A 25256-nucleotide genomic window follows, 5' to 3' on the forward strand; every position below is an offset into this window, starting at 1 on the left:
CAAGACTCCGAGTCTTGATTAAAATCGGTATGTTTAAATTGGGAGCCCCCTTGCAGATTCGGAGTTTTACAGTCGTGTTCTTAATCTATAGCTCAAAATTAAAAAATTACAATATATATATTTTTTTTTTCGATAGGAAGAAACACACTCACTTTGCTCTTTTCAAAAAAACGAACCTCTAAATCCATAGTGAATGAAATAACACACCTCTTCCGTGGTAGTTTCATATGGGTAGAGTAGGCGTGTGGGTCAGAATAGCATCCTATAAATATCCAATTCAGAACTATGGAATTCAAGGAGAGATACTTGGTATGAAATCTAAATTGTGTTGGTATATCCCTCCAACAGAAAATTCAAAATGAAACGCCCTTCAGTTGTAGTAGCACTCGATAGGAACATGAAGTCACCTTTTATCCATCATACAGGCACATTGCATCAGATGGTGAATGGTACTGTTGAGTATTGATTCAACAACTCTATAGAGCTACAAAGGAGATCAACACCCAAAGACCGATCATAGAGTATTATTGATTCAACAACTCTATAATAACATAATTTGATTATAGGTTGCTTGAATATAGTAGTTACAGTTTCGTTATTGGTAGTTAAAGTTTCAGAAGACCTATTCACCTCCAGACATAGTGGTACTCTTGACATATCATAGCCTAAGGTGCTAGTTCTCCCTTCACATCATAAAGAAGCTGATACAACATCCGATCTATGACAAAGACATTGGCAAAGAACAATTTCACAATGTCCTCCCTTCAGCATTGCAGAAGAAGGGAATCCGATGTCTCTGCCTAAACCAATCATGAAACTTGTTCAAGATTGGCAACACTTTCCATCTCTAAATTTCTCTATGGAGTTGGTGATCATAACTAAATTTATCATGGAGTTTACCTCTTGGAAAGGTTGGAGGAACCGCTGATGATGACAACGAAGCAAGGATACCCAATAATCCCTCTTGACATGGAGTAACGAAACTCAATGATCCCTTTCTCTCAGGCCAAAAAAAACACAAGCACCATGAACGTGATTGAGAAAACCAATTTTGTGGGCTCAAGAGGAGGACCTGCTAATCAGGTTCTTTAAGGTATCGGGTCCTGGCTCCAGCAGTAAAAGCTCAACTAGTAGTAGATCGTTATCCACTTTAAAGAGGATATCTTCAGCTAGTACTTAGAAGGAGAAGGCAGGCCCTATCAAAGCTACATCAAGTTCAGCCAATTTTGGGATTCTCTTGCATATGCTGCTGTTGCTGCTCAATTGTTGAAGGCGGCCAGTCAAAGTAAAGTTCAAGCAGCAGGCAGAGCTAATTGATACCACAACATTACGAACCAAGGGCCTTGGCTGAGAATAGAAAACATTCATTTCATAACAAAACCTATCAGGCGGTTAAGAAATCTGTAAGCTGTAGTCCAGTGCTTTAAATCCATATGCCAAATGGGGATATGGCACCCCCTAACTAGTAATACATAACGGAGTTAAAGTTCCGTGGTAACAAAAATGCAACCGGAATGCACAAATAGAGATAACAATCAACTATTACAAACTTCCACTTTTGAGATCAAGGTAAAAAGAATTCGATATCCATTTTTTAAGCATATAGTAGTAATAAAGCTCCCTGCTTAGCAAAGTTTTTGTAATGAAAAAAGGGTGGTTATAATGTACACCTTAAGTGCCTTAACTACTATCTCCACCTTTGGGACCATATTACCTTCACTTTCTGTATGTACAGTTATTACCCTACTCCAATTGCTCTTCATCTCTAAGAATTCTCATATTTCCTTTCCTTTTTCTTTTTCTCCTTCTCTTCTTTTGATAAATGCTGTAGAGATTTGGACTTTTTCTCTCTCTTGAAAATTGCAAAATTGAGCGGTACCAAAAAAATTATTTCCTCTGAAAAGCGCAAGGAATGCACTCAGGATCTTTGGAATGTTCCTCGGTGGTGATAATCTGCAAGCAATGGTCATGGAAGGTGTGGCCACATGGAAGAACAGCAACAGGTGGTTTATTACTCGGCTGGTATACAGGGCCAGGTGGTGGTATGAATGAAAGATCCCTCATGCATAAGCCGCACTTTTGTCCAGTTAGTTGAGGAAGTCCATCAAAACCTGCAAACCACAATCTTTTAACAGTCACTGCTTGCATTGCAAGGACACTATCACAGCACAGAACAGTGTCAATTTGAGTCAGATAACTGCAACAAACGAGCCCATCTGCGTCTTTGCAAACTCATGATTTGTATTGGCAGGAGAAACATGGTCCTAAGCAGGACCAGCCTGTGGTGAATCCAGTATTGCGAAAAATATTGTCCGGTGTACCATATTCCAGAGGCTGACATGGCCATAGGACGAGCCTACAAATATCCAGCTTGGGATAAGACGGAAATAAGCTTCGGGAAAACAAGGCTGAAGCTTAAACCATGTTATAAGAACCTGTATGATCATCGCCAAACAGGTTCCTGAATTATGCTAATGAAACATGCCTGGGCCAAAGAAAACGAGGAAGAATAATCTTCAAAGCCTTGTTAAGGCCAGACCAGAGCCAAGAATAGAGGGCTAGCCAATTTTAAACATTTTATGCACAACTATGACCCAATCCAGAGGTCTAATTCAACAAGCAAGCATGGAATAACCAAAGGATTTTAAAAAGCCTGTGCTTTCTGAGCATGGATAAAATACAGTTAAGAAATTACCCCAACTTCACCTGACCTCACAAAATGGATCATCACAGGGTGAACACAATGCAACAATGAGCATGCACTTTATTGACATGAATATAACTGTTGAATGCAAGAAAGTAAGTAATATGTTGATCAAATTGTCGGACGTTTAAGAACTAACATGTTATACATGGGGAAAAAAGGTGTTATTGCAAATATAAAAGGGAAATTAGAGCTTTGGAAATTGAAGAAAAAGATTTACAAACAACAAGAGTCCTGGAGCCTGGAGGAGCTACAAGGCATACCTTGCCATCTTAGATGAGTAGGAGCAGAAGCAGGTGTAGGAATGGGAACATCTGGCGCAGGTGTGGGAATGGGAACATCTGGCAAAGGCATAGGAATCGAAACAGCACGAGCAGTCCAATTTGGCGAAGGCTTAGATGGACGAACGGGAGGTTGAAAGGATATCCTCCTGCGCTGAACCCTGGGAACAGCCGGTGGGGGTTGGATCGCACCCCTCTTAGAAAATGGTCCACCAAGAACACTAGAACCCTGGGATAGTCCACTATCATTTGCATTTCTTACTTGACCTGTAAATTCAAAAAACTTACTACCATCTCACAAATAACTTCTTACTGGAATGCACAAAGTTTAGGTCAAGATGTTGAAAATTTTATACCTGTGGTAGAAACAGGTCTAAGAAAATCTCTAGAAAAATGACAAGGCCCACCTTCTTGAGAACGACCTAGTTTACATGAAAATTTATAATATAAGCTAAGATTATTACCACAATTCAAAAAAGCATACAGGAACTTATAGTTAGCATCAGATCAAGGAGTTGAATAATGAATACCAGTAGCTAGAGGGGGTCCCCGAAAATGTACAGGAAACTGAACAGGCGCATTGTCTTGAAGTTGACCTGGTTAATGCAGAAGCAATTGTCAAATATTATGAAGGGAGACAATCAAAATAATCGCAAGGAAGTACACAATGGAAAATATGTTTATGTATACTCAGGGGCGTTGAATGGTGAATACCAGTAGAAAATGCAGGTTCACAAAAATTTCTAGCAAACTGATCAGGTATGATACCTTGAGGTCGACCTACTTTACCTGAAAACAAACATCAAAAGGAGTTGATAGTGCATACTGATGAACAAGATGACATGCATGGTGATGCAAGCCAGCCAACCTATCTCCTGGACTAGCTCTGCATTTAATTTGGATTTTATATTCTACCTTCTAATACTATTTAAAGAAGGAGGGGGTGTGGTGGGTGTTGTGGGTGGTGGGTGGGGGGGTGGTGGTGGGGTGGGGTGGGTGGGGGTGAGGGTTGGGGGGTGGGGGTGTGTTGTTGTGTGTGTGTGGGCTGAATCTGCGGCTCATCAATGTCATCCTCATTTTTCTCCATCTTCTTTTGGTAATTAGCTGAAATGAAATCATAAAATGTGGTTTAATGGCTGTCAAATTAAAACTGGCATTTCGATAAGTAGAGACTAGGTCAACCCTCTTGTTATGAAAACAGTCATCCTAGATGTAGCAGATCTGAGGCTTAAAATAACAAATCAGATAAATTTCAAAAGTATGACTCCACACACACACAAAAGAGTTGCAGATGTCCATTTCTCATTGGAAACCCGGATTTTTTTTTTTTTTTGGGGGGGGGGGAGTAATGCTTTTTAATTAACAGACGACTTAGGTTTTGGATGTAGCAGATGCCCTTACCAGCTGTTTGAAGCCCTATCCCTTTGGGACACAATCCACGTTCAGCAGCTTGAGTAGCACTAGCCTCAGAAACTTGAATGCCTATCCCCTTGGGAAGCAGACCACCTCCAGCAGCTTGACCAGCAATACCATCATTATCTTGAATCCCTAGCCTCTTGGGGAACATGACACCCCTAGCAGCTTGAGCGGCATGACCCTCAGTAACTTGAACCCTCATCGTATGGGGAAACAGCCCACCACCTCCAACAGCTTGAGTGGCTCTTCCATCATGAGCAGAAAACAGCTGCCCTGCACATAAGTTCACGTGATACATTAAATGAAGATGTTGTTGACCACAAATATTTGAGTTTCCTGCTTCACCAATTACCAGACAACATAATGATTAAATTGAGAAGTACAGAAAATAACACAATTGTTGCATGGCATACAAGTCAAAGGACCTATACATGTAACAACAGGACATCCACTCTTAGTAATAAGTAAAAATTTGTTCCAAATAAAGTCACTAGCTGTTAGTAGCAAGTTCTCCTCATAATTTTTGCTTTAAAATTTTCCAATTTTATTTTGCTTGGGTCAGAGTTTCATCAAAGTTCCGCATGTAATTCAGGAATTATTGGAGAGGATTTTACTATTGCATACAATAAAGACACTTCAAAAATTCTACGAAGATGGATTATGAATACAAATGACAGAACGCCTGCTGTGATGGTTTGATAGTGTTAAAAAAAATACCAATGAAAGCAACAGCAAGAAGCAGCAATTTACTTCTTACTTAAAATGATACAAGCATTAACTTCATTTGGAAGGATGAATTTCAATGAAGAGATCTATAGTCCAATCACAAAGATATAGGAGGGTGGGCTATTGGAGTTGGATTAAGAGACCAAAGGAAGAGGATGGAATAGAGAACTATAAATGTAGAGAGGATATATCTCATTAGGATCCATGTCAACTAGAATCCTTCAAGGCATGAATTTCAAATAACTCCCTTCCCCTAGTTATTTCCATCTTCACATATCAGACTCCCAAATCCATCTATGCAGCTTATTGATATATGAGTTAAACTAACAAATTTAAATTTAACCAAAAAATGAAGAAAACAATTAAATTTGGAATATATATATATGCTTCCAAGAAAAATGGCCAGATAACTACTTCATCTGCGGAAGTAGATGTCCTTAGAATGGCAAAACTAGAGAATGACGTCCAGGACCTTAACATCAAAGGTAACTTAAAAGCAACTATGGACTGTTGGATAAAAACAGAGGCTACTTGGAGACTGTTGCTACCACTTGAAGACTTTGATTGTTTTAAATTGCTCATCAATTTTAATGTACCAAAAGAGTAGCAGATGACCACCAATATTTAGGAGGATTGAAGCTTAACAGTTAACACTCTTGAGATATTACAGCTGTTGAGGTGTTTCAGCTACTGCCTTTTCAGCTGAGCCCTATTCCTACTCTCTTCTTCATAGCAAAAAGTAAGATGGAACATATTAGATGAGGCTTCGTTCCCCTTCCTTAAGAAAAGCACAGTCCAAATGATTCTCTAAAAAATAAAAACACTAAACACTGTTCAATTAAGCCTTAGAAAAGTTTTCTGCAACCCTGGCTTTACCTGACCATACAAGATTAACATCACGAATCATTATACCTATAAAGAGATCCATTTTGATTGCATGCTCATTGTTAAATTTTGGATGCGAAAATAAGAAATGCAAATAGGAAAAGGGAAGAGAGAAAGATGGAGAATACAGGCATATACATGGTTCGGCACTAAGGCCTACATCCATGGACAAAGAGCCACTAAGGGCTACATTTTTATTATTCAAATATTTTTTGCTGGAGTACAAAGAGCCTATATATAGGCACGGTAAAGATAAGAAAATATAGAAGGTGTACAATAGTCAAAGGAGGCACCATGATTGGTGGAGGATTTTGCCCCACCGTTATATAGAAATATTTATAATTGGAAGGAAATTGACCGAATCACAATGATTGGTGGAGGATTTTGCTCCACAATTATATAGAAATATTTATATATTTCAACACTCCCCCTCAAATTGGAACATGAATATCATGAACGCCCAACTTGCTAAAGAAACGCCTTGAAAGATGATGAAAAGGTGTCCAGAACAAAGCCAAGAAATTAACCGGATCTTATTGGGGAAAATGACCAGATCTTGCCGGGGAAAATAAACTAGAACTCGCCGGAGAAAATGGCCGGAACTAAGCCGTAAAAAGGCCGAAACTAAGCCGGGAAAATGGCCGGAACTACGCCGGAACAACAACGGGGAATGCCAAGGTGCTGAACCATCCGAAAAACGGACCGGAAGGGAAGGGAAAGGAATGTGAAGACATGGAGAATGTGTTCTATGATAATAATACCAATACTCACCCTTAAATTCTAAATGAGATTACAAGAACATCTAGGCTCTGATACCATGTTAAATTTTGGATGCGGAAATAAGAAATGCAAATAGGAAAAGGGAAGAGAGAAAGATGGAGAACACATGCATGTACATGGTTCGGCACTAAGGCCTACATCCATGGACAAAGAGCCACTAAGGGTTACATTTTTATTATTCAAATATTTTTTGCTTGAGTACAAAGAGCCTAAATATAGGCACGGTAAAGATAAAAAAAAATATAGAAGGTGTACAATAGTCAAAGGAGGTATCATGATTGGTGGAGGATTTTGCTCCACCGTTGTATAGAAATATTTATAATTGGACGGAAATTGACCGGATCACTATGATTAGTAAAGGATTTTGCTCCACAATTATATAGAAATATTTATATATTTCAACACTCAACTTTATTCCAAACTTTGATACACAAGAACCAAAATCGTCCAAGGAGTTTTAGATAAAAAGATTCTCCACAGGAAAAACTCCATTCAATTCTTGATGTAAACAGAATTCTGCACCCAAGAATATATAATTTTTTTTTTTTTTTTTGTAAATTTGAAATGAAAATTTTGTAAAGGCTCCATGTATATATGCACTAGGTAATACAATTTTTTTAAAAAGAAAGAATTCTAAAAAGAATTCGACTGTAACGGATGTCAGCACAATCCGAAGGAAATTATGCGCTTTACAGAATTATTATGAAGCTATGCGACAAGAAATTGATCCCTATGATTGAATGTTGCACATTGCATTCAAATTTTGACAGTAGTATTCAACACTACAATCTATGTCTCCACTGGCGGCCTTTGCTACCCCCATGAGCCAATACACAGGTTGCTTAAGAGTTGGAGTATCTTTTGGATGGGAAGATTTTTCTAATTCGAACAGTGGTCAGAAACTCATGAGGAAAAATATAAAATAAAAATTAGTATAGTGTATAAAAAGAACATGAATTATTCCTAAACTTGGTGGGTATAATCAATACAGTCCTAAGCTATTAAATTAGCAGAATCACGAAATGAAAATTTCTTGAAAGCAGCAACTTTGTGCAAATAATGCCAAAGGTTAGGTCTGTATCCAATCTGCCCCTCCCCTCGATTAATGGGGACCACAATGGATAATGAAACTTTGAGCAGATAAGCATAAGAAACACATTTCTGATACCCTTTTCTGGGGGCTCCCAAGGGACACTCAACTATTTCCTTCTACAAAGGAACAAGTAGCTAAATATTCTGAGATTTCATTGCATGACTCAGTGCACCAGAAGAATGAGGTCATGATCTCTATGTCATCTCATCTAAACTGTACGAGAAGTAAACAAAACAATGTATGCCATATGGCTTCCATATCTATCAACAAATTGCAAATTCAAATGTTCTCGTTATACTTTACAAGCTTCTACTTCTTCTTCTTCTCCTTCTTCATTTTATTTATTTATTTTTACATGGTTAACCTAATTGCTTTCCAAGAATTTCACAGACAACTATTATGACTCTGAAAAAACACAAACTATTCTATAATCTCAATTACGTTTTGATATTGTTATTTTGATTACATAACAATGGCATCGCTAATTTTAATATGACTAATTCATATTTGGTTTGAATAGCTATCCTTCAAGAAAAAAAAATAGATGGAAGCCAAAATGCAAGTATTGTAAAACTAAGTATCCTCTTATCACAGCTTAATTTTGATACATTAGCACAGCTTATTTTTTGGTTTGTCCAACAGAGAATAAAGCACAAGGCTCAAAAACGAATCTGTGCTACAACTTTGTGGCTTTTATGGGATGAGAGGAATAAGCATTTGCTTCAGGAACATCAGAGAACTGCCGTACACATTGCTCAAGCTATATGTGGAGAGGTTTTACTTCTTTCAGATATGGAACTAGGGGAATTTGGGACAACTTCTCTGCATGTTTAATTCTATTTATTTATTTTTTTTCTTTCATTCTTTGTTTTCTGTTTTTTTTTTTTTCACTTTGTAGTACAGACTTGTAGCTACATTGTGGTGTGTTGACCAAGGGGATGCCCTTGTTGTTCTCTTGTACATTCTTGATATATCTATAAAATTTTTCCAATTTACCCAGGAAAAAAAAAAAACTATCCTCTTATCTGTTCTTCTATGATTTCCCTCATTGACAAGGACAATAGTGACTGTTTCTGCATCATTGTAAAGATCTCCATCTTATTACTTTGGTGCAAATAATGAATTGGGTTTAAAGGTATATTTCACGGAGTATGTTGACATCATTATTACAAGACTCGTACTGATATAAATCAAGATGGTGATCATACAATGAACAATGCAGCAACAGTGGCAATTTATTGGATTTAAAGAATAAGCAATTTTATTGGATTTAAAGAATAAAGTTAAGACTTTTGCCTTGGTCTTCCCCTGTGATATAACACTAGAGTTAAAGTAGTTCAGACAACTTGCTCATCATTTCCTGACAGTGAGATCGAATGAAACTTAGAGTGATTAATATATTCTACATTTAGAAACTTTCAAGACCCATTATGTAGTAAACATTTTTAAATAAATGATGTGACAAAAGCTTTAATTTGCTAAAGATTTATGGGATGATAAGACGAGACCAAAGATGGATGTCAGTTAACCAAATAAAGCAATTAAAAATTTTGAATAACTAAAAACTAAAATATTACATACCTTAAATTCACATAGGGAAGGAATGGGAATAATTAGCTGCACTCACCTGAATGATCTTGCCTGGTGGAGCTTCCTCTGATTCCAACAAAAGGAGAAACCATCAAAGACTCTGGTGAGAGGTTCTGGACAGATTCCGTAGAACATTTCTGCAGTTGGTCAGAAATTGGTTGAGTAATGGCCTCTCTAAGTTTGAAAGACTCTGATGCTGACCCAGACAACCTGGGTTGCCTGGAATCAACTAATCCAGCTGAGATGCTAGCAGATGGTCCTGAAGATGCAGTCAGATTACCTAGAAGTCCCCTGTAAGGACCTACATTTGCATATCTTGCATCTGTGCCACTGACAAAACCTAAATTCCTGTTGCTGGACATAGGAAAATCATATTGCATATCAACTTGTGGTTTTTGTAAGCTATGGAATGGGCTTGAACTCGGACCAGCGTTAGTACCACAGATATCTCTAGACAAGTTCTGGCCACCTGCATTGTGCACCAGACTTGAAAATCCACCAACATTATTTTGGAACCTTGAAAATCCGCCAGCCAAGTTGAGACCTAAATTTGAGGAATTTCTTGTGGTTTGTTGAGCATGGGCAATATTCAACTGGGAAGAAACAGCTTCATCCGATTTATTAGTAATCTCTTCGCTGTTGAGATCAAATCTAGATCTAGGTTCTGTGTCACATCCAACTCCAAGTGTCAAAAAACTACCATCAACTTCTTCAGGAGAACGAAATGGAACTGCACTGACCTTCACATTGTTATTAATATGGAGATCTCCTCTATTTTGGTTATGATACGGCATAGGTGCACTACCTCCTGAGCTAACATAATTTCTAGTGATCTGCGGCCCATGAAAATTACTACCATTTGCTTTTCCACCCTGCCCGGATATTTGATAACCTCCAGCTGCATCACCTCTGATCAGTTCGGAATTTCTGTTATACTGAGGGTTCTGAATGCTATTGAAATGGGTGGTACTATTTATCACATTACCAGACGTCACTCTATTATCATGAGTCTGCGATGGACACATCCCCTTCAGGTTCTCTTCATGACATGGAATATGTAACAATGGCCTATGTTGGTTGGGTATGTTACTCCTGCTATTTAGGGAATTTGGGCGAAATTGGGGATTTTGCAAGTTATTGAGCTGGGTGAAATCAGTCATCAAGTTGCTACCCAACTCAGGAATGTTACCTGTGTAAGATTGATATGCCCTGTTCATGTTCATCCCAGGAAAAGGAGCAACCGGCAGTGGCAGGTACTGGAAGGACAAAGGATCAGCTTCAGCATCATTACCATTATGTAAAATCCCATTCCTGTCAGTAGCTTCATTCTGCCTGTTTGTTGATGCAAATTCATCACTCTCTCGTAACGCCGAAGAATGGGTAGGTGGCTTCTCTTCATTATTCGGGTTGCCACTTTTCATTACTTAGTCAATACCGAATAAGGAAAAAAAAAAAATTGAGATGAGAAAAGCCACTCAACAATTTCAATTTCTTTAGTAGACATCATAGTTTATGGAAAGCACAGACGAGTAAGGAAGCTAGAAAAAAACTGATGAAGGATGAATTTATCCAACATCCCAAAATTGTGATTAATTCATGTACTCTGCAGATTTTCATTTTTCTTTTTCCTTTCTTGGACATCAATTGCAAGTCTTTTCATCAAGTATTTTGCAGCAAATGAATTTTGATCACATTCACAGGGATCGCAATATTTGCATGCGTGTGTGTTGTGTGTAATTTTTTTTTATCTACATTTAGCCCTCCTTTGAATTTTTCCAGAACTCAATTAGGTCCACATAAACCCTAAATATCAAGGTTATCAACACAAAAACAATTCCCAAAAATCTTTTTCTTGAATTAAAAATGGGTTAAACACAACTATGATCTCAGAAAACAAAATTGGTAACAATCTTAATTAACCAAAAAGAAAACAAAATAAAACCCGAAAAGTAAATACCAATAACAAGCAATGCAGAAATCATCCAAAAAAAAGAAGCAGCAAAAATCAAACACCCCAAGCATCAAAAGGGAAAGAATAAGTTGAAAAAGAAAAATAACCCAAAAGATACCCCTACTTCAAAGATTACACAAAATTATCAAACTAATATAGATGCAAACAAACGAGTCTGTCTTCAACACTCTAGACAAAGCAAGAAAGATCAAGAAACCAAATCCGAGGTAGCAGATAAAGAAAAAATAATACTCAAGATACATGATCTCAGCGATGGAACCATACATACAAACATCGAATGAAAGCCTCGACCACCTAAAGTGAGTTATATCATATTAAAACACATCAAGAAATGCAATCGATAGAAATTCGGAAGACCACACTTTCGGCAAATCAAGAAATGCAATCAAAAAATTAAAATCAAATATTCAGAAAAAAACTGAAACAGTACACATACATATATATAGAGAGAAAGAGATTGAAATTCAGAAATTGCTCATTTTAAGGGTTTAGAAGAGTTCTTACTGTGATGCTTTTGATCGGAGAAGAGATTTAAAAGCGAGTTTAGAGAGAGAGAGAGGAGAGAGGGTTTTTTGGCGCTTATGGGCAATGAGAGTTTTTAAAGGGTTCGGTGTGTGCCCCACGAGAGCCACATGGAAGCCAGTTAGGACGCGCACTGAGATTACGTGTCGACGACTGTTCCCGATACGATGCTGAGGCTTAGTCAGCCAATCACACCACGTTAAAATGTTGAAACTGAGTGGCGTTTCGGTACTTTCACTTATGAGACAATGCATTGGTTTGATGACATGGCGTGATAAGAACGCGAACTTAACGAACCTGAGGATTTGCGAATTGGAGGCGAACGAACCAAAGATTACTGTCACGTGCCAGCAAAAAATTCCCGCCTTGCCAACTCAGCTTAAACTAGCGAAAGAGCTTGCTTTGGTTTTGCTCGGCTCGGCTCGCTTCGGCTCGGCTCAGCTTGCTCAATAGCCTAGCCTCTATGTTTTGTGGGTTCAGACTAAGATCCACCTAACTGCTAATTAGGTGAAAGTTGAGAGCCCTAATGAGGTTACTATGAGATGGATTGCACCAATGTAAAGAGCAGCGTGACCTACCTCTCTTTTTCTTATCCCTTTCTTTCAGCCTTTGTTTGGATGCCAAGAAAACTCAGGGAAGTCTTACTTTCTGAATCATGGGGGAAAAAAATCCATCTCAACTAAAAGTTGTTCTAAATTCTAAAAGGATGACTTCGAATGGAAATTGTAAAAAACTGAAGTTGAGTTTCTTTTTCTTTTGAGTCATACAAAGATGAATTTCCTGGCAAATAAAGTCCTCACACAGTGCTAAGTGTTTGTTGTCTGATAAGTGCGTGAAAGTAAATAAGTTGCAAGTAGCAATGTTTGGACAACAAGAGTTTTCTCTTCTAAAATTGTGTCCGACCATTTCAGGAATGACAAATGACAACACGCGTGACACTAAGTGGTGACTTAATGCTGTGTTTTTTTTTTGTCATTTTTAAGTGCTTGGGCGACATTTTCACAAACACCAAAGCCAAAATAACAAATTTCTATTCCACAGAGCAAGCCCCATATACTGCTTCTTCCCTTTTCAATATCTCTTCCAGTGGAGGTCAGACGCGTCCATTGGAAGCAATAACCGGCAATGGGTTTTTTAATGGACCTTCTATATTCACGGTGACAGACGATTTGACCATAACGTCTTTATCTCCAATGTCAGTTGTATGTTTTATTAACAGATTTAATATTCCTCAAAGTAACATTTTAGAGCTAGAAGTGATTATCGGTGTGGAGGAGGTAAATACACAAGACTTCAAGTATTGCTTTCTATTGATTCGAACAATTACTTCATTATGGGGCTTTAAACTGAGAATTCATTACATTTCTAAAGACACATCAGTGAGAACTTTTATACACACTCGTTCTTAAGAGCTTAAAATTTTCGGGACAAATGGTTGTCTATAGTTTTAATGTTGAGAGGTGTTGGTTCAATACTCTGTTCATGCTATAGGGGAACACATGACAATTCATTACATTTACAGTAGTTGTTACTTTTATTAGTTGCTGATGATCCATTGATGATGTGGATTTCTGTTGCAGGCTTGGCGTCTATTGGAAGTTACTTTGGTGTCGAAAACTGCTCTGACCAACGTTTTCATACTTAAAGAAGAAACAAAGCAAGAACTCCGAGGATTCAGACAATTGATCTATGAATGACAAAGAAATTCTATGAAAATTCAGTAATGAGTGGACGTCTATGCCATACTTTTCCTTATATGTAATTTTTATGTCAATTGCTTCTTATTCTTCTTCTATTTTTTTTTTTTTTTTTTGGGTAATTTTGAGTCTTATGTATATGTTTTCCGCTAGACTCAAATATCAGTTTAGGTGCTTTGTTTTGGTGGCAATTGTGGTAGTCAAAGGTGGTATATGCAATCGGTGAAAATATCTACACCACAGTATTTCTTTTCCGTACCTCTGCAGCAAGCCTGCAATACATGCACCCAATATAAGCAAACAACAACCAAATACATACTTGAACAGATCCTCAGATAGAATATTCATCTTCACCGGATCATTCTTTACACAAAACACTATTTGGGAATGTGCCAAATCAGTTTTTTATAGGATATATAGGATCCCTATGCTAAATGGGATTATCTTTTGTTTAGTTTGTTGAGCATAGTCACAAACCATTGCTGTAAATAATCTTAAATTTATACAAATTGTTTGAATTTTCACAAAAAAAAAAAAAAAAAAAAAAAAAAAAAAAAAAAAAAAAAAAAACCACTATTTGGGAGATTCCACTCATTGACAACCCATTTATTAGTCGTGGAATTGTCAAATGTACTAAATGCATGCCAGATTTCAATGTAATCAAATCCTTATATTCATTTTTCGGTGCATATATGTAGCATTTAGGATCAAGCATACAGAAGAAGTGAATTTTTTTTTCACCGCATATTGAAGCTACTGTTACTGATAAGAGGGAAAAGATGCAGCAGTGAAAACTATAAAAGTAAAAACATATTACAACAATGAACAATGAAATTATGGTATAACTAGATGGAGTTAGCAAAACATACAACTAAGTCTCTATGTTACAATTCATAAGCAACCAATTATAACATAGAAGTCATAACAATGAACAATGAAATTAAAACAATAGAAAGGAATAACTAACTAGCAACTATATATATAAGATCATCATTTTAAAGTAGCTCTAAAGAAATGGGTCATTAGACAGAAGACTTTTAGAAAAAGCGTAGGGGCGTGTCTCCATATCTGAATCAAAGAAATCAGTTTCGAAATCAAAGTTGTTAAAAAATGCCTCAATCTGCTACAAGTCTTGGTTTGAGTTCATTGTTGTACTAATAATATCATCATGTGGTAGCATCAGCGACGTAGCGGTAGTAGTTGCATCAAAGTTGTCAAAAAATGAGTCTATTTGCTGAAGGCCTCGTATTGTACCACAAGAGTTGATTGTGATGTTGGGCAGATCAAACAGTCTTGCACACTCATCATTATATGCTAGGAGAGGCTGATTATCTGAGGAAGACATTGGAATAGTAGTTGCATCACAGGAAAAAGATGTATTGTTGGGTAATGATGAAAATGGCGGCCATGGAAGCTGCAACTCATGATGATGATCCTTTAGAGTCATTGTAGTACTTGTGGAGGCCTCATGATGGCAATGATCATCATATCGCATCATCTTCTTCTTACTATTAGGGTTTTCTTTATTGGATAGTGCATACTTTGGTGCTCTCCTCAAATATTTAGAATCATCTCTTTTGATCTTACAAACAACATAATCACCATCACTTTCTTCTTCTAACCCATTCAAACTCACACCGCTTAGGGAATACTCGTGCATGATCCAGTGCCCTCTTGGCATGATCGAACACTCGTTCTTGACATCTACTTCAAAAGTCAACATCTTCTTGATACCAATAAGTTGTTTCTGTCTATTATAAATTTCTTCAGGCTTGGTTTTTCCAACCCAAGTCCCACACCCGGCTCTCCTTATAGCTCTCTTCTGATTGCCAATTTTCTTCAACTTGGTGAAGAAATAGATAACAAATTCCTTGTTACTCGTATGCCGCCATTGATCTTCTTTTCTGAATATGTCCCATGGGGCATTCACATAAAGATTAATATCCAATATTACACCATCAGGCAAGCTCTCTCTCATCACTTTACTTCTCAGGTAATGGAGGATTTCATCTTCTGTGGGGACGAAGCGAAACCCTAGCGGCGGTATAAACATCTATTTCAACTGGGTTAATCGTTGTCGTTAGAGTACCAGAACTCCTGAAAATAACGAGTTGTGTATTGAAAGAATTTAGAAAAAAAACTCCCGTGTCAAGATCTTGACAGATGGAATGACGCTCTTGGATTGCTCTGGAAGACTTAGGATTCAATTCCATTTATAGACTCATACCTTATCTTTAGACAAGGATTACAATTTCTAAAATACTTTCCTTGTGGGTAAGGATTGCAATTTCTAAAATAGAAAGTAATATTACCTATACAATTTATCCAACTCTATAAATATTATATATAACAAAACACTAATTACACGGATTTAAATTCTAATTACCTATATAATTTACTTTTAACTTGGGAAAAAATATATACTTCTATATATACATATATCCTCTCTTTATTAAATTAAAAATATAAAAGTACGGTTTGTCGAATATTAAAACAATCACTGCACATGTATTTGAGGGCACTACGGTTTGTCGAATACAAAGTTCATCTTAATCAGAATAATAGTCATTAAAAATAAGGGACGACCTTTGAAGAAATCCTAATGCTATGGATCTAAAGTTAGGCTGTTGATTTTACGACTGATCCGCCAAACTCATGCTCCGACCAGGCCAACAATTACAATGGAGATCATTGATTCTTGAATTCAGGCCGTTGAACAGAAAACTCAAAATCCAAAATTTAAAGAAAGATGGATATCTCTACATTTATATTTTTTTTCAGGTAAGTTACTCACAAACTTACCTACTATTGCTCGGAGTCTTGAACACACGACCTTCTAAAACGATGATCATCACCTGAATGCACAGGATGAATTGTGATTTAAAACTTCAAATTACGGGTTCCAGAAGAACAAGGGATCATCAAACAGTTATTTACTGAGTTATACATAAGACACATACACAGAAAGGTTAAAAGATGCCTCAAACCAAAATTGACACGAGTATAACTAATGTAGGAAAAAAGGTCATATTTAGATATATTCCTCTTCATATTGATGAGCATGCAAGTCAAAAAAAATTTTGCAATTTTGGGTTAGTGTATAGTTAACAAGTCTTCCAATTTGATGACTTCTCCTAGCCGATTAGTCTCCTTTGACGCGATGCTTCCCACCTCGCAAGAGTACAAATCCAAAAGATACCACCATTGAAACCAAGTACCCAGCCATAGCTCCATAACTAACACAAATAGGCCATTCCTACAAACAAGATTTAATAGATTCGGGTATCAGAATAGAAGAAAACCCAACAAAAAATTAAACCAGGTGATGAAATGGCTCAGTAAGCAATCAAGTTTAGCAATATTTGAACCAACAGCACAAGTCTAACCAGAAAGGCCAAGACACAAAAAGATTGTTCTGATGGCCTATGATGCCAAAAAACAACATTGGGACTGTCAGAGCAACACTTATAATGTATAATTAGCTTATAGTTTTAATGTAAAAAGAAATGCATGGTTTACTTTCATTTACGCACATAACCAGTATGTAAATTAAACCATCCTGATTTTCTGAAAGTGAAAATAGGCCAATATAGATCCAGATCTAAATCAGAGTAACACAAGTGATACACATAACCAATGCCTTCTTTTCTGGTCTATTGAGTTTTCAGAACAAGGAACTTAACAGCAATTAGAGTGAGGACCATTACTGTGCCACGACCAAAGCAATTTGAAGATTAGAAGGTAATTACTATTGTGCTTCATATCTGAGGGAAATGTTTGCTATGGCCCTTAACTATGTTGAATATTAAACTGCAAATAAACAACTTAACTAAAATGTATCAGTGGGAAAAATAAAAATCAGGAATTGAGCAAAACTCAGAAATCATACTAGTAATCATTAATCAAACTTCTCTCTAGATAAAAATGAATTGAAGAAGAAAAATATGATCTCCACAATTAAAAAATTACAGACAAACAAAGAAATAGGAAGTTGAGAGGAAACTGTACTCAGTTCTAATATATTAGTAGCAATAGGAAGGAAATAGTACCTGCCATGGCCTTTCCCAATCAAGTGGCATAGGCCAAGCCCCAAGCCAAGCTCCAATTACAGCTCCATGTGCAGGCAGACAGATCATAAAATCTATAGATCCAATTGGCCTGCGAGTGAAAAATGTGAAACATCATAACAATAACACAATATATATTAACTGACCAAAGGAATAGTAAATGCATGATTACACATTCATGCGCCAACATACAATGATATGTATAATTTTATACTGCAAAATGAAAAAGATAATTGCAACACGAACAAGTCCCATGTTTTCTGAATATAAGGACAAACCACCAAATAAGATAAAAGAACATACTTCGTGTGTGCAAAAATTCGCTGCCAGTCAGTCCATGATGAACCAAAAACAGAGGCTGCAGGAACAAACTGCAAAAACACAAGTACTTAAATACATCAATATACGTAATCATACAAAACCAACATGAGGAACCAACAAAACTTTTTTTTTTAATAAATAAGCAATTCATTAAAAGCGTTCAAAAGGGGAACGTGTCCCTACAAAGCAACAAGAAACCTGGATACCCTAAGGCCCCAAGGGAAGACAGAAACTCAATAGTCTCCTCAGTAGAGGAACATAGTCTACCCGAACCCCCAAAAAAAAAGGAGAGCTAATAACAGAAGATTTGAGAACAATGACCGAAGATTCCTCTCCTTCAAAGGATCTTCTATTCCGCTCTCTCCACAGACACCACCAAAGACACAGAGGCGCCATCCTCCAAAACCCTCGAGCCTGTGCTTCCACCCAACCCTCTCCAGTTGTCCATTAGACCTCTCGTAGATCTAGGCATGACCTAGTAAAGTCCAAAGAGGCCTAACAAGAGATTCCAATAGTCAACCGCTACTGGACAATGCAAAAGAAGATGGTCAACCGACTCACCATTACACTTACACATGCAACACCAGTTCACCGTGATATGATTTCTCTTTCTCAAATTATCCAGCGTAAATATTTTACCCCACACGACCGTCTAAGCAAACGATGCCACATTTAACGGCGCCTTAGTTCGCCACATTGCCTTCCAAGGGAATACAGCCTAGCTGGGTCCAAAAGACATCCGAAGAAAGATCTCACACTAAACATTCCCCTAGAAGAAGGAATCCAAACAAGAGAATCCCTAGCTCCTCCATGGATCACTTGGCTGTACAAAAACTCTAAAAAACCAAAGACGTCATCCGTCTCCCAGTCCTGAAAGGATCGTTGAAAAAGCACGTCCTAAACCGGTCTCCCGCTATCAAGGCGATAGCAGTTAGCCACCGAGGCATGTCTCTTAGTCGCAATCCTAAAAAGTCTGGGGAAAGAACATGCTAAAGTGCGATCTCCACACCACAAATCCTCCCAAAACCGAATCTCTGTACCATCATGAACTCTGAATTTGATATGCTTAGAAAACTCATTCCATCCCTTCCGAATGGCTTTCCAAACACCAACGCCTCTAGGAAGAGACACCAAAGCGACACAAAATAACCCTCCTCCACAACCTATCCCGCTCAATACCAAACCTCCACAACCACTTACCTAAAAGGGCCCTGTTAAAAGGCAGCAGTCTCCTAATCCCTATTCCTCCGAACTTAACAGGCTTACACACTTGTTCCCAACGAATTAGATGATACTTAAACTCATCCCCCAAACCTCCCCATAAGAAGTTCCTCTGAAGTCTTTCAATACAAGCAGCTACTGAGGATGGAATCTGGAAAAGGGATAGAAAATATGTAGGGATGCTCGACAAAGTGCTTTTCAACAAGGTAACCCTCCCACCTTTTGATAAATATTGCTTCTTCCACACCACAAGCCCTCCACCCTCTCCACCACCGGATCCCAAGCACCTACAATCCTCGAAGAAACCCCCAGAGGCAAACCCAAGTAAGAGATCGGAAAAGAAAGAACCCAAGTAAAAGATCGCAAACCCAAGTATGAGGAAACAACAAAACTCAACTCACAAGTGAGTTGAAAACAAGGTTTAAAGTGACGGCCGTTACACAACGGTATCACCAAGTGGCGATAACATTACAGGTTGTTTATTTCAGTTCTTCTGAATGTCCCGATCGTAAATGGCCAGAATACTCTGTATAGGACCATTACAGAAGTTCTGGGCATCAATGTTTTGAACTACATCTCTTCTTCCTTCTTTCAATACCTTTTCACAATTTCAGGTTCCCAACTCTTCAAGAAAAAAAAATATATATAATCATTAATGTACTTTCCAAAACTTACAATTCATGACGTCTAAACTTAGATATTGAATCAACAGTTTTGAACATTTCATTCAGTAGATAAGCTTTAAACCCTTTTTTTTAAAAAAAAAAAAAAAAAAAAAATCCTTCCCTTTATTTACACTAGTTTTACCTAGATTTAGTGTCTACTGTTAAAATATGATAAATTGTTGGTGGATCTTGTCTGGTCTGTAAATCTGCCAATTTGATTCACATTTCTTCATCACACGATAAGTTGCTTATATGAATAATTTTACTTTTTGTTCTTTTCAGATCTATACTTGTAAGCTGTAAATAATGATTATACTCCTTTTTCTTTTTCTTTTTTGATAAGTATACTCCATTTTATTATTAGATGATGTTTGGAGTCATTCTTTATATTTAATTTAATTTTTAATATTTATTATATTTGGTTTTCTGATTTTATTATTCTTTCTTAAAAAAATTTGTTTGATATAGATTACAGATCTTGATGCATTATAATTTCTTATTTACTTATTTTTATTATATTTATAAACAATATTACAAGTTCAATACTTCACGTATAGTTCAATTTCAATGTTAAACTTGAAATATAGAAATATGAATATTATATTAATGTTGTATACTTGTCACATATATTATACATTGTTGAGTATTATATTGATGTTCTAAATTCATTTAATATATTGACACTTTGATCTTAAACATCATAACTCCTAGAGCTTGAATAAGTTTTTTTTCCCCCTTTTTGTTTTTGTTTTTTTTTTCTTTTTGGTACGATTCTCACGCACACTACCCACTACTATCCCAGTGTCCCTAATGTGACTTGAACCCTCAACCTCCCATACCAACTCTTCTTTTACGAACCTACCCTCTTTCTCAAAGGAGAAAAAAAAAAAAAAAAAAAAAACTCTTGCCTTGTTTCTCTCAGAATCAGAAAACTGTGATTCAATCTTCTATGATTACCATGTTTGTAACATTATCCTCACATCTGAAAGCCAGACCCTCACAAATATTAAACTAATTCTCAGAATTTGCAAATATGAAATTAAATTCTACCTCTTACACTAACTGTTAGAGACCAAATGGAAAGAAAAGGAAGAAAGAACGAAGGAAGAGATGAAATGGGGTAGGGGAGAGAGGAGAGCCACTGGAATCCATGGAGTTTGCTGGCCAAATCCATGGAGCAGAAACTTAAAAGACGAAATGTTAGAAAAATCTAAAAATTACAAGGAATATGGAAGAGAGAGAGAGAGAGAGAGAGAGAGAGAGAGAGAAAAAAAAAAAGGAAACTGTGTGAAAATTTGAAGGGAAAGAAAGAGAAAAAGAATGAAGGAAGGGTATGGGCATTGGCGAGAGGAAATCCATGGAAATCCTGATCAGACAGGGAAGTAATTTTGGAAGCAAAAGTACTTTTATGCCTCTGGTTCATCAAGTAAAAATAAAGAAAAACGAGTATTTTTTATTAGATTTTTTTTTTCAGTATTTATTAGATATTTAGATTACCGATTAGTATGCTACAATACATAATAAATTACTAATTAGTAATTACATTAAAATTATATATATTAATTCATCTCAAACTGAAAAATTGCAAGCCTTTATTAAAGGTGATAGACAATATATGGTTTCAAGTCTTATACGGTTCTCCAATTTTTTCCACAACATTCTCAAGTCTCGTGATGGACTATGAGACTAAAATTGCAGTTGCAGGGAAGATGTTAATACAAAAAACTTGTATTGGACAGCTTGCGCAACTCACTGCATTGACCTCATACATTATGATATAACTGAAAAGAGTAAGTGTCCAGAGGTATTTAAGGACACAAAAATATTGCTTCAATTCATATTTCCACTTGGTGTTTTGAACTTGATAATGAAAACTACAGATGGTAAACAATTGCTTCCCCCTGCTATCACCATTTCTGCTACAATTTTTGTAGCTCTTGAAATTTGAAATTATTGAGAGTGTCTAGTGTGTGAGAGAATTCTAAATAAGGAAACGAAGAAAAGTGGAGGGAGGAACATGGGCGGAATCCCCACTACAATGAACTCTTTTCAAACGTAGCGAACCTAATTCTCCACTTAGTTTCACCTGAACCTTCAATTGGGTGAGAGAGTGATAGGTGATGGTCTACCTAATTACTCGAGGAAGATCATTTTTTAAATTTCTGACATTCTGAAGTAGGAACAAGGAATTGATAAGCCAAGTATCTCTGAGAGAAAATTAAGAGGTACTAATCATGATTTTAGATAAAACTTAATAGAGAAACCACTGAAAGTTATCAAACAACTAACTAGTAGAAGCTGATAATATCCAATTTTAATTCCATACACATTGAATAGCTAGAAAGATATTGCATGCAGTAACTAAATGGATACTCACAGTTAACAGTGACATAAGAAGAGACCAGTTGAGGGTCTTGGAAAAGTATCTGCGTCCAACAAAAACCTTTCAAAATTAATTCATGCTTTTATTATACATCTTATAACAAGGATAAATAAAATTGTACTCCATACTTATAATGATTACAATAAAACAAAGTTTTGGGTCCTCTGGATAATTTCTCTTTTTGTAGTTCTGGAAACATAATTCATAGTTGAGCTTGGGAGAGTGCAGTGAATCTTGAAACTGAATTCTCAGATGAATTCCTACACCATGCTTGGTTGGAATTTTATAACTTTAATTAAAAAGAAATATATTCACGGCTCTATATATATATATATGTGTCTGTGTTGGAACCATGAATAGATAATATAATTTCTTTGAAAAACAGAAGGTATTTCTCTTTTTTCCTGAATGGCATAGACAGAAGGTATTTCACTTACTGAATGCCAACAGGTGCCCCCAAAGCAATAGCTCCAAGTGCATTCACTACAGCCCCTACAGGTACAAAAGCGCATCATGCTAAGCACCTTTTACAGAAAGAGAAAATAAACAGAATAAACTCATTAAACCAAGAAGTTATTTTAGTTTACATGAAAAATCTAGTAATCAACCAAGCACTCAGATATGTGAATGGGTATCTAATCATACAGCTTGGCTGTGCATAATTTGAAGGAAACATATCAAAAATTTCAAGAATCAATGGAATATCTTCCGCCAAGAAAGATAAAAGTCCCCCCAAAATCTTAAAGGGGAACAAAATTTCTTTTCTCAGGAATTATTTCCATTGAAAAACATGGATCATCAAATCACTTCAATTAACTTCGACACAGAGTATCACTTCACATAATCTGAGAATAATTTGTTGAGACAAATTTATCCAGGAAAGCATTTCAAACAAATAGAGCCTATGCAACTTAAATATCCGTTTTGTAATTTTATCAGCTAAATTCAAGAGAACACGGAATTGTAATACCATTTTGTTTAATTTTGTTCACACCATAAATACATAAATATTCATCCAAAAAATAACATAGGTACATAAATGCACACATGCACAAACATATATAATAAATATGTGCTTCTCGTACACATGCAAACATCTATTTAAAGTTGTGCAAATATTTTGCAAGCTGCAGCATCTGAGATTTGAAGACTAACCAGCAGGAAGCCCCAACATGCCTCGTCCTACAGCTTTCAAATACTGTCAAACCACATAACAAACCTTTATGAATTACACACACAAAAGGGTATAAGATCAAATGAGAATTGAAATAAGCAACAACTAAAGATTACTAAGAAGTACCGAGCATTGATTCGGATTTTGCCGAAAAAGACTGTAAAGAAGGATAACAATTGGGGCTTCAATGACCTGAAAATTCAAATCCACATATAGTCACAATCAAATGAAACGAAATCAGAGAGAATCATCTGAAACTAATGTGGATTGATGGTGATGATGGTATACCCAGATCAGACGGAGGGTTTGAGAAGTATGTGTGACAAGGTTAATGGAGTAGAGATTCCGGGCCACCCAGAATGCTGATGCTAACCCTAATCCACATATCAGATGCAACAAAAATTCCTGCGATGGTGATGGTGATGGTGGTTGGACGGTGTCGTTTCTAGATTTTGAAGCTTTGAGGGTCTGATTTTTCTTCTCCTCCTCCATTTTGTTCTTCCTTGCTAATGCCGCTAGCATATGCTAAGATTGCAAAAGTGAGTCGACTCGGTTCGTTACTTCAATTCAAATTAGGCTGGGCAAACGGGCAAGTTCATAGTACATATTTCGGGTTGCTCATAAACGGATTCTAACAATTCGGGGATGGATCAAAACTGGATCCGTCTTTAAACAAAGTCACATAAGTAATTTTTGATGGACTCAATTCAGTGTTTAACTGGCAAAAAATAATAATAAAAATATATATATAAATAAAAGAAAAAATTCAGGTTTAATTTGAATTGATTAAACAATTATTCAATTAATTGCATTTAACTACCTAATTTAAGTATCACTAAAATTGATAAGCGCCCCTTAAAATAAGATAAAATTTTAAGTGACAAAAATATCACTTATAACTCTATAAATTCAAAAAGACCTTAAAATTTAGCTCTTAAAATTTTAGTACTTAGTTGCTCTGAAAATGAAGTACCAAGACTTTTAAGAGCCGAATTTTAAGTGCTGAACTTTTTAAGTGGTAAAATAAATATTTTTATAAATTTTCAGTATTTAGTATAAAATAATGTCTCTATCACTTAAAATTTTATCCCATTTTTAACATTAAGCAACAACATTTTTAATTTTATCAATTAGCGAACTTTTATATCCACACCACACAAAGTTTAAAGTGTTCTGCAAGGATTCTTACTCAACAAATAATTTATAATAAAAATAATGTTAATACCTTTCCTATCTTAAACCATAAACCGACTTCTTGACTTCTACTCCAGGTACTCTATATATAGATAAACTCTCAATATAATTATAAACAGTGTCACTTAAAATGAAATAAAATTTTAAGTAATAAAAATATCACTTGTCACCGAATGTTGAACCATAAATTTAAAAAGATCTTGACAATCTCCAAGAATGCCACTATATTCGTCAGTGCTTAGGAGAAGCAATTAGTGTTGGTGAGAGTCATAATAAGGTATGTAACCTGTTGTTGGAACATGGTTTTGGTGGAACCCTAGTTGATATGATTGAGAAATTCGGAGAATTGCCGGAAGCCGAAATTCGGCGCTATACAAGGCATATTCTTCGAGGACTTTATCATATTTACAAACATGGTTATGTCGCGAACGAAAAAGAACCGAAATGAGAAAATATGAACAACGGAAGAAATGGCATCAAAAATCAAGTTCCGAGCAAAGAGATATGCCCCGAACAAGTCCTGTTTGGTATACACCATGGCATATATGAGATTCTCATATGCCGA

At 36.4% G+C, this 25256-nt stretch overlaps 3 protein-coding genes across 3 annotated transcripts; all 3 read right to left on the reverse strand.

The window, feature by feature from the left end:
- Nucleotides 1-553: 553 nt before the first annotated feature.
- On the reverse strand, nucleotides 554-12014 carry LOC132285944 (uncharacterized). The gene is made up of 8 exons (XM_059788182.1): nucleotides 11952-12014; nucleotides 9513-10898; nucleotides 4387-4674; nucleotides 3700-3774; nucleotides 3516-3581; nucleotides 3342-3407; nucleotides 2968-3252; nucleotides 554-2111 (listed from the first exon to the last, which is right to left on the reverse strand). Exons 2-8 carry the CDS (start codon nucleotides 10894-10896, stop codon nucleotides 1888-1890), a joined length of 2388 nt encoding a protein of 795 aa, XP_059644165.1. The 5' UTR covers nucleotides 10897-10898; nucleotides 11952-12014; the 3' UTR covers nucleotides 554-1887.
- Nucleotides 12015-14789: 2775 nt separating this feature from the next.
- Nucleotides 14790-15719, reverse strand: LOC132281922 (NAC domain-containing protein 92-like). Its single transcript, XM_059783574.1, has one exon. The coding sequence runs from the start codon at nucleotides 15717-15719 to the stop codon at nucleotides 14790-14792; it is 930 nt and encodes a 309-aa protein (XP_059639557.1).
- An 818-nt stretch (nucleotides 15720-16537) lies between these two features.
- LOC132285394 (PIGF/3-ketodihydrosphingosine reductase fusion protein-like) lies at nucleotides 16538-24047 on the reverse strand. Its single transcript, XM_059787571.1, has 8 exons — nucleotides 23786-24047; nucleotides 23624-23689; nucleotides 23479-23521; nucleotides 22761-22815; nucleotides 22318-22366; nucleotides 18037-18104; nucleotides 17716-17824; nucleotides 16538-16922 (listed from the first exon to the last, which is right to left on the reverse strand). Exons 1-8 carry the CDS (start codon nucleotides 24017-24019, stop codon nucleotides 16809-16811), a joined length of 738 nt encoding a protein of 245 aa, XP_059643554.1. The 5' UTR covers nucleotides 24020-24047; the 3' UTR covers nucleotides 16538-16808.
- Nucleotides 24048-25256: the final 1209 nt, after the last annotated feature.

This window comes from Cornus florida, unplaced genomic scaffold, assembly GCF_030987335.1.
Source record: "Cornus florida cultivar Cherokee Brave unplaced genomic scaffold, ASM3098733v1 CherokeeBrave_3.0.0_Hap2_Chr11, whole genome shotgun sequence".
NCBI classification, from domain to species: domain Eukaryota; kingdom Viridiplantae; phylum Streptophyta; class Magnoliopsida; order Cornales; family Cornaceae; genus Cornus; species Cornus florida.